The sequence below is a fragment of the Cajanus cajan genome, chromosome 1, assembly GCF_000230855.2.
Source record: "Cajanus cajan strain Asha chromosome 1, NIPB_CcT2T_4, whole genome shotgun sequence".
Classification (NCBI taxonomy): Eukaryota; Viridiplantae; Streptophyta; class Magnoliopsida; order Fabales; family Fabaceae; genus Cajanus; species Cajanus cajan.
Genome location: NC_138517.1, coordinates 19,876,671 through 19,887,343, shown reverse-complemented (window position 1 = coordinate 19,887,343; position 10,673 = coordinate 19,876,671). Strand labels below are relative to the sequence as shown.

Sequence of the window (10,673 nt, the reverse complement as noted above, 5' to 3'; positions counted from 1 at the left end):
ATAATCAATTACAGGGGCTGGTAATCGATTACCAAAACATATTGTTGCATTGTTTCAAAAACTTTTATGTAGAAAACTTCATATCAATAATTTCTTTCACAAATCTCTTTTAAGAAATGATTTGAAATATTCTTTAAAGCTTTTGTTAAGTTTTTTGAAAACATTCTTACTTACTTTCAAAAGATTCAAAACTTGCTTAAATTTAAAGAGATTAATTTGAGATTTTTGAAAACTTATTCTTAAGGCCAAGCATACTTGCTATTCTAAAAATTCTTTTACATTTTAGCTAAGTTGACAAGACTTGTCTATATAACACTTGAGATCTTGTTCTTGCATCAACTTGTTTTAGCTCAACCTTGATTCTTCTTCAATGCTTTATAATCACTTTGGCATCATCAAAACTTTTATGCATAAAACCTTCCACATTATTTTTTTTATTCTTTTATTTATTATTATTTTTATTCTTTTATTATTTTATTTATTCATTGTCTTATTTATTTTTCTTATATGCAATAAATAAATAAATAATCATGTAGATAATATGTATTTTTATCCTGTAAATAACATGTAATATAAATTATTGTGTGCATAAAAAAAAGGGTAAGTATTTAATTATGTTTATTATTATACTAAATTCATCATAGAGTATCGAATTAGGGCAATATGGGATATCTAATATCTTCCTCACGTGTAACCGAAATTCGAACCTAATTCTAACTTTGAAGGCCATTATTAATTTTTGAAAATCCTTTTCTTTTTCCAATGTTTTGAGTAAAATATTGGTGGCGACTCCTTTGAATCGTTTCAAAAATCATTGGTGAGGGATTAGTTCGGTTCTCAGGCATTCCTAAACTAATTATATTTTCAAAATGAAGTCAAAACCATTGGTGGGCAAGATCAAAATTTTTCGGGTTCCAATAGGGATGAAAAATGTCAATAAAAAACTCAACAGTTTTTGAAACAATGAAGCAATAACATGAGTGTAAGAGTACATACGAAGAGATAAACAAGAAGAACACATAGTATTTTTATACCAATTCATCTCAATCAATGAGAGAATGTTCAGTTCTTGATCAACTTGATCAAGTTCTACCATCTTTTACAAAGATACAAATATTATTTCACAAGCCACTTCTGACACAACCTAATTATTTTTCTTTAACTTGTCACTTCAAGCAACTATCCAGGTATTCTTTTAATACAAAATTTTTCCAAGCTTCAAACAACCAAGTATTTTCTTTAACACAAAGCCTTTCTAGGCTTCTAATACCAAATTATTATTTTTTATAGTTAAACTTCTTCAGACTCAAAGCAATAACACTTAATAATGTTATTTTGTATTACTATAAAAACATGATACAACCTATTAATTACAATGTTTCTTACAAAAATAGTGAATGTATTTTTACAATGAAGAAAATGTTATCTCTTCTTTTTTAAACTTCAAGTTGTTTTATATAGGTGTTGCAAATCCTTGAGCATCTCTCACTGGCTTGCTTCGTCTGTCTTCATCTTCATTCCTTGTAGAGGAAAGTATCTATTGGTGCATTAAATACTTGCATTAAATGATTTTTTACAAAATTGTCACTTTTTATCTAATCAAGGAAGCTACTTATCACCTTTTAGGTATCAAAAAGAGGGAACAATGTGTGTGTCAATCTAAAACTACTTTTTCTTTTTGCAATTTTTTGTGCTTTATGTGATATGCTAGTCCTTTTTCTGACGAAAATTATGTCTTTAGCTTCTTTACTGAATTTCGAGTACCGAAAAAGCTTTTTCAATTTGATTTGTTAAGGAATCATGTGAACAAAGATGATTCTATTATGCAAACTTCATAAAATGATGTAATTTATTAAGAGCATTTTATCTTACAAATGAAGTGTTTCATCTGTGAGACTTAATGTAACATAGTCTACCATTTTATGTCAAATTCCTATTGTCTTATATCAAATTTGTCTTAATGAAATTTGAGAACTTTTCTCTAAAAAAACATCTATGTTTATTATCATTAAAACTTAAGACTTGAGGATCTAAGATCGTTTTTTAACGTAACAACTTATTTTATTTAATTAACAAAAATAATATTTACAATATAAACTTAATTAATTAATTAAACCCATAATATATTTTTTTTATCAAAAGAAATTTATTTTATTTTAGAAAATTTGAGATGTTATAATGACCAAAAACAATGATTTTAGATTTTAGAAATATGAAAATCAAAGAAAAAATATTTTACAGGGACCTAAATCAAAATTTACTCATTTTACAAGGACAAAAAATAATTTATATGTACTAAAAATAATGTTTACAAATTTTAAAAGATGAAAAATAAATAAAAAAATTTATAGGGACCAAAGTCAAAACTCATTCATTTTATGGAACTAAAAACATATTTGAGTCATGAAAAAATACTTCGAAAGTTATAAAGGTAAAACTAAAATTGTACACTAAAAAAGTATATTCTCTTTATTAAAAGTATAAATATTTATATTATTATATTTTAACTACCTATAAAACTTGTTTCAAAATAGCAATATACTTTTATTTCTTATTTAATTTTTTTACCATATAGGATATGTATGGGTAAATTTCTCTAAAAAATACTTCTAAATTTTTTTTACAAAAATTAAATAAACTTCTTAAAATGTATTATAAGATGAAATACTTTGCATGTTGTCCACCATTCACCATAATTAATAATTTTTAGTAGGGGTGAGCAAATTAAATTGCACTAAACTGAACTGTTAAAAATTATATTAAACTGAAAAGTAGTTCAATTAAACTGAACTGAACTGAAAACTAGATCACACAAACTGAACTGAACTATTTTTTATTCTATTAAACTGTACTGTACTAAACTGAACTAAACTATAATATGAACTAAACTAAACGCTATGCACCTTAATCTGTTTCTGAACTGCACTATTTTTGAACTGAACTATTTATGAACTGTGCTAACTTTTCTTAATACCTTGAAGAAAAAAAAGATAGGAATCCAATATAAACTAAACAGAAACAGATTCCTCCTCTACAGTAGCCCAACAACACTTGCAATAAAGTTTCCATGGGACAAGACAGCACCCTGACCAGAATTTGTTGAGTAGAAACATGAAAATTAAAAATCTAGCCTACTGTATCTTCAAGGGCAGCATATCAATCTACAAAAATATGTAATGCTCCAAATTGAACAGCAACAGACAGATCAACTAAACTTTCTTCAATACAATTATTTTTATCAAGCAGACACTAGAAATTAGTTACACTCTGTAAAAGGTTCATTTTTCACATGATAAAACATCAAAAAATATGTCTAAAATGCCATTCGTTCCAATGTAAATCAGTTGCAACCAATTCTTGCCATGGTGGCTGCTGAGGCATATCCTGAAGGAATATGGGAATTATAAGTTAAGGACAGCTAAATAGAGAATGATCGAATGTCTCTATGGGTGTAGACACCCAATTTCGTCTAGGGCACACAAACAAGAAAATGGACCTCCGTTATGAAGGGAAGAAGCTCCCGAAGCAGACAAACAACAAGACAGGACATTAGAAGGCCTAAAGGCCAAATAAGGTGGTTTTAGTAGCCCGGAACGGGCTGTTCCAGGATCAGAACGGGCTGTTTCCAACCCCGAAATGGTCAATTCCAAAATCGAAAAGCGTAGTTCCAATATCAGAACGGGCCGTTCCAACGTGACTAAAACACCTAAAAAGTCCTAGGCTGTAACGAGTCGTTCCAATGCCAGAACGAGTCGTTCTAGAAAAGGCAACTTTGAGTTAATTTCCACTCTGGAATGGGTCGTTCTGGTTTTAGAACGGGTCGTTCTAGGGTGCATAATTAAAACATAACGACTGGCCTAGAATGGGCCGTTCTGAATCCGGAACGGGCCGTTCTGGCCCCCTTCTAATTCCTATACATAGAAGTCTCGGGCATAATTTTTTGGACGGCCAGAGAAATTTTGAATAAGACTCCTTTGAGCACGAAAATTATCTATCTCTCTCCCTTCTATTGTATTTATTGATATTTGTGTCGCATCTCTATCTTCTCTCTCCCTCCTATTGTATATCTTGAGATCTGTGAGGTATACTGTAGTGTGAAAGGTCGCCACAAAGCACCTTCTCCATATTTGAAGATTCAATAAAGCTCGTTCAAGAGGTATTTCAGTCAATCCTCTTCTCTCCTTTTTATTTTTCATCTTTATCTTTTTTTGTTATAATAAACGTCATAATGTAGATATTTTAGGGTTAATCGCTTAATTTATATTTTAAGCATGTAAATAAACATTAATAAAGGGGATTCAATATTTAATTTATTAATTCTTATCGTGTTAATTTCATCATAGGGTACCGATTAGGGCGTTGTAGGGGTGCTTAATACCTTCTTGATGAGTCATTATTTTCCCTTATTTTCTTACCTTTCTGTGCTTATCTTAATCTCTGATTTGTGCTTAATTGTTTATATTCTGCACTGTTTTCTATTTGGGCTTTAATTGGACCGGTAATTCATATTTTAACTAAATTGAATTTTCTGGATCTTATTATCCCAATTTTTATTTTCAGGGCAATTTAATAATTATTTGGGCTTGGAATAAAATTTTGGACTTCAAGAAGAGCTGCCACGTCATCTGCCACATCACATGCCATGTCACCATTGCACCACTTATGCCATATCAGCATTTTATTTTCTTTTTCATTTATTTTTATTGTATTTTCGGGTCAGACCAGTGGGGGCCCATTTTTACACTCTATTAGGGTTTTTCTAGGGAAAGGAGCAGCCACCCACATGCAGACTTGATGTGACCACGTTGCTGTCTCTCTTCGAACTTTGTTTTTTTTCGTTTTCTGCTGGTGGCTCTTTGTTCTTCACGTTTTCTGGTTGATCTTCCTCTTGTATCTGAACATTCACGTTTTGCTATTGGTATTCACGTTTTGTATTCTGTTCCTGCTTCCATTTTCGTTTTCTTCTTCCTCTTCTCTGTTACGTTTTGCTTGCATTGCTGTTGCCACTTTCATGTTTTCTTCTATTTTCGTTTCTGTTGCTATTTTAATGGAGGGCTAAACCCCAGGGTTTGGGCCCTTGGACAGAATGCAATCCTCTGAAAGAGGTTCTCTGTGCGTTGCATTTCTGCTCCGCTTGATCCTCCCTTGTGGGATCTCTGTTCTGAGGCGTTCAACATCTGAGCCATGCTTAATGACTCTGGGTTGTTCACGTTCAGTATCTCAGGTTGCTTAATCCTGGGGAAGGAGGTCTTGCAAGGTTCACGTTTGCATAATTCGTGTAGTGAGGTCTCATGTTAGTCTTCGCTTAGTTGATTAATCATGGACTGAACAGGATTATGTTTGGACAGATTATTTGTTGTGAACCAAGGAAATCAGAGGTGCATTATGTTCAGGGGTCTGACCTATTTTAATTACTGCAAGTAATCCATACTTCTGCTCGTTTTGTTTAACTCGATAATCTGAACCAACCCCCCCCCCACTGTGTGTTTGAACCTTTGACTGAGACAATTGGTCCTTGGGAGACGACCTAGGAGTCACTTCCTAGTACTACATTAATTGTTTTTTATTTGACCAGGTACGACCTCGATCAAATTTGGCGTCGTTGCCGGGGACCATCGGTTCTTGTCAAAGGTTTTGTGTTTGTTGTGTGTTTTGTGTTTTTGTTAGTAGTTTTAAGTTTCTGTTGTGTTCTGTTTGTTCTTGGTGTTCTTGGTGTTCTTGGTGGTGTGTTAGAGTGTGTCAGTCTCATATCAGTTTCATATCAGTTTTGTGAGTTAGTTTGATGCTTGCATTTTCGTGTCATATTGCATGTTATGTTGTGTAATTTTATGTGTTATTAGTCCCTAAGGTCATGCAATTAGAGAACCAATTCAACAGTAAATCAATGGAACAGTAACTTAGTCTGATATTTGGTTCAATTTTTGGTTCGAAATCTGGTTTGGTTTTTGGTGCATTTTGGTTCAAATTCTGGTGCATGTTGGTTAGAATTCTGGTCCAGTTTTTGGTTTGATTTCTGGCTCATGTGGTGAAAAATCTGGTCTAGTCTGGTGCCAAATCTGGTGCGTTTTGTGGCTTGAATTCTGGTCTGTTTTGTAGCTTGTTTGCTCTGTTTTTGGTCCGAATTTTGGTGCATGCTCTGTTCCGGTTGTGCATACTCTGTTTTCTCTCCCTACTACTACTCTGTTCGGGTTCCAATTTGGTGGGAAAGGGTGTGAAAATTGGCTCAAAAGCTGGTGCATCAAGTGGCTGTGAATAGTGCTGAATAGTGCCAGAATTTTCCAATTAATTGTGATTTTTGGTTTCCATAGCTAGACTTGTTATTTTTGTCTGATTTTTTTTTTGGTAACTTCTTTCAACCTATATTTTGTGTAAAAAATAGCTAGGGCACATAGTTTGGTCAAAATTTGGAGATACAAATTTTTTAAAAAACTTTTTCAGCAAAACTTCAAACGGCCATAACTTTTGCTCTGGTTATCAGAATTAGGCAAACTTTTTTTTCATTTTGTGTAGAAAAAAAATATCTATCCAACCCACACCGCTATGCTATGTGGCCCCAGACAGATCTTCAAAAAAACGTCATTTACTATTTCTTTTGTATTTTTCAAGTTTTATTTCACTATTTTTCCAAACTTTTATAATTTTTAAAAAATAGTTAGGTTTGGAATTTTGTTCTCAACTTTTTTGTGGTAGTGTCTTATGATTTTAGGATGATGTTGGTGCATTAGTTTTGATATTTTCTGAGCTTTCATGGAAATTCCTAGTTTACCCCTACTGTTCACGTGTCCTGATGCATGTGTTGCATGTAGTGCATGACTAGGAGCAACCCTGGATTTTTGTATCCATTTGATCCTGAGATTGATAGGACATTCCATAGATTAATTAGAGAGCATATCATTCCATCTTTAGATAGTGATAGTGATAGTGATAGTGATAGTGATAGTGATAGTGATAGTGATAGTGATAGTGATAGTGATAGTGATAGTGATAGTGTTAGTGATAGTATAAGTGTTGCATTTGAACTTCATTCAAGTCAACAACAAAACATGGGTGAACATAATGGACCTCGTGAGAGGACTCTTAGGGAGATGGCTGCACCTGATTTCACTTATGAGAGTTTGTGCATCCAATATCCTGAAGAAGATGTTCCTTTCGTGCTTAAAACTGGACTAATTCATTTGTTGCCCAAGTTTCATGGTCATGCAGGTGAGGATCCACACAAACATCTAAAGGAGTTTCATATTGTATGTTCTACCATGAAGCCTCCTGATGTTCAAGAGGATCACATCTACCTGAAGGCATTTCCACATTCATTGGAGGGAGTTGCTAAGGACTGGCTGTATTATTTGGCTCCCAGGTCCATCACTAGCTGGGATGATCTCAAAAGAATGTTTCTGGAGAAATTCTTCCCTGCCTCACGGACCACTGCAATTAGGAAGGATATATCAGGGATCAGACAACTCAGTGGAGAAACCTTGTATGAGTACTGGGAAAGATTCAAGAAATTATGTGCAAGCTGTCCTCACCACCAGATTTCAGAGCAGTTGTTGCTGCAATATTTCTATGAGGGGCTGAATAACATGGAGCGGAGTATGATAGATGCAGCAAGTGGTGGAGCACTTGGTGACATGACCCCAGCTGAAGCCAGGAACTTAATAGAAAAGATGGCCTCCAACTCTCAACAATTCAGTACCAGAAACGACAATGCAATTGTTGTTAGAGGAGTTCATGATGTGGCCACTGATACAGATAAAAAGCTGGAGAGTAAACTTGATGCCTTGGTCAGCCTGGTGACTCAACTTGCTGCGAATCAAAAGTCAGCATCTGTGGCAAGAGTTTGCGGCCTTTGCACATCAAATGATCATCATACAGATTCGTGTCCATCATTGCAGCAGTCTTCTGATGTTAATGCTCCTCAAGCCTATGCTGCAAATATCTACAATAACAGACCAATGCAGCAGCAGGAGCAGCAACAACAAAATTGTGATTTGTCCAGCAACAGATATAATCCAGGATGGAGGAATCATCCTAATCTTAGATGGTCTTCGCAGCAGCAGCAACAACCTTCACCACCATTTCAGAGTTCTGCTGGTCCAAGCAGACCTTATGTGCCTCCACCAGTTTAGCAACAGCAACAGCAACAATATCACAGGCAGCAGAATGAAGCTCCTGCACCATCAGCTCCTCAACCTTCTACTTTCGAACCTTCATTGGAGGAGTTAGTGAGGCAGATGACAATTCAAAATATGCAATTCCAGCAAGAGACCAGAGCTTCCATTCAGAGCTTGACCAATCAGATGGGACAGATGGCTACTCAACTTAATCAGGCACAGTCACAAAATTCAGATAAGTTGCCTTCACAGACTGTGCAGAATCCAAAAAATGTGAGTGCCATCACATTGAGGTCCGGGAAACAGATTGACATGCCCACTGTAGTACCTCCACCGCCATCTGCACATGTACCAGTTCCAGTTCCAACATCTGCATCTGAGCAAAATGATCAACCAGTTGGTGTCAAAAATTTTCATGCAGGTGGACCTTCTTCCAGCACCAGTTCGGATTTGCAGCCCCCTATCCCTCTTCCATTTCCTCCTAAGGTGATTCCAAGCAAAAAAATGGAAGAGGTGGATAAGGAAATCTTGGAGACCTTCAGGAAAGTAGAGGTGAACATACCTTTGCTTGATGCCATAAAGCAAATCCCGAGATATGCAAAATTCCTCAAGGAGCTGTGCACTCATAAAAGGAAGATGAAGGGAAATGAGAGAATCAGCATGGGCAGAAATGTGTCTGCTTTGATAGGTAAATCTGTTCCTCACATTCCTGAAAAATGTAAGGACCCAGGTACTTTCTGCATACCTTGTATTATTGGGAATAGCAAATTTGAAAATGCCATGCTTGATCTGGGTGCTTCTATAAATGTCATGCCTCTGTCCATTTTTAAATCTTTGTCTCTTGGTCCTATGCAACCTACGAGTGTGGTGATACAGTTGGCAAATAGAAGTGTTGCCCACCCTACAGGTTTGATTGAGGATGTTTTAGTTCGGGTTGGTGAACTGATTTTCCCTGCCGATTTTTATGTGCTTGATATGGAGGAGGGATTCTCCCATGGATCTGCCCCAATCATTTTAGGCAGACCATTTTTGAAAACAACCTGAACTAAGATTGATGTGTATGCTGGTACATTATCCATGGAATTTGGTGATAGTATTGTCCATTTTAACATTCTTGATGCCATGAAACATCCATCTGAAAACCATTCTGTTTTTCGTGCTGAGATACTTGATGATATTGTTGATGAGTATTCTTCTAATTTTCATTCTCTGCATGATAAGAAACATTGTTTTCTGTCTGATCTATATACTTCTCTTGCATGCACTGATTCTGATTCTGTTTTTGATTTTGAATCTGTTTCTGTATCAGATTTTAATTCCTGTCCCAAGAATAATTGTGATTTTGTAACTGATTGTGCATATGATGTTTTGGGTGCTGTACCTCTGGATATTATTTCTTTAGAGTCAGAATGCACTAACCATGTTTCAGGAAGTAAACGTGAGTCTGACTTGTAAGTTGAGGTACATGTTGTGGAACCCTTAGTTCCTTCCACTGTTCAGCCAGCACCCATTCCAGAATTAAAGCCTCTACCAGAAAACCTCAAGTATGCCTACTTGGAGGATGATGAGAAGTTTCCAGTTATCATTTCCACCTCCCTTGATGCTGTTCAAGAGGAGAAACTGTTGCACGTTCTGAAAAAGCATAAGAAAGCCATCGGTTGGACCCTGGCGGACATCCCTGGTATCAGCCCATCCACTTGCATGCATAGGATACTCTTAAAGGATGGAGCTAAACCAGTCAGACAACCCCAGAGGCGACTCAACCCTGTCATTTTGGATGTAGTGAAGAAGGAGGTGACCAAGCTTCTTCAAGCTGGGATCATTTATCCTATATCAGATAGTCAGTGGGTGAGTCCGGTCCAGGTTGTCCCCAAGAAGACAGGTCTCACTGTTGTGAAAAATGAGAGGGATGAGCTCATTCCCACTAGAGTGCAAAACAGTTGGAGGGTCTGCATCGACTACCGGAGGCTGAATCAAGCAACTAGGAAGGATCACTTTCCTCTGCCCTTCATTGATCAGATGCTTGAGCGTCTGGCAGGTAAATCTCACTACTGTTTTCTTGATGGTTTTTCTGGTTACTTTCAAATCCACATTGCTCCTGAGGATCAAGAGAAAACCACATTCACCTGCCCCTTTGGCACTTTTGCCTATAGGAGGATGCCCTTTGGCCTATGCAATGCCCCTGGTACCTTCCAGCGGTGCATGCTTAGTATCTTTTCTGATTTTCTTGAAAATTGCATAGAGGTGTTTATGGATGATTTCACTGTGTATGGATCCTCTTTTGATACATGTTTGGATAGTCTGGATAAAGTTTTGAATAGATGCATTGAGACTAACCTTGTTCTTAATTTTGAGAAATGTCATTTCATGGTTGAGCAGGGTATAGTTTTAGGGCATATCATCTCTAGTAGGGGCATTGAGGTAGATCCTGCAAAGATATCTGTTATTTCACAATTGCCTTACCCCTCTTGCGTGCGAGAGGTGCGATCTTTTCTTGGCCATGCAGGTTTCTACAGGCGCTTCATTAAAGACTTCAGCAAGAAGGCCCTTCCACTATCCAATCTA

At 36.1% G+C, this 10,673-nt stretch overlaps 1 protein-coding gene across 1 annotated transcript; it reads left to right on the top strand.

The window, feature by feature from the left end:
* The first annotated feature begins 8,228 nt into the window (after window positions 1-8,228).
* On the top strand, window positions 8,229-9,152 carry LOC145952113 (uncharacterized). Its single transcript, XM_083064350.1, has 2 exons — window positions 8,229-8,838; window positions 9,016-9,152. Exons 1-2 carry the CDS (start codon window positions 8,229-8,231, stop codon window positions 9,150-9,152), a joined length of 747 nt encoding a protein of 248 aa, XP_082920476.1.
* Window positions 9,153-10,673: the final 1,521 nt, after the last annotated feature.

Bases quoted from the DNA above. Each gene is read 5' to 3' on its own strand.
- LOC145952113 (XM_083064350.1), top strand. From the start codon at position 8,229: ATGACAATTCAAAATATGCAATTCCAGCAAGAGACCAGAGCTTCCATT. The intron at 8,839-9,015 runs GTACTTTCTGCA...CCCACCCTACAG, and splicing joins TGAAAAATGTAAGGACCCAG to GTTTGATTGAGGATGTTTTA.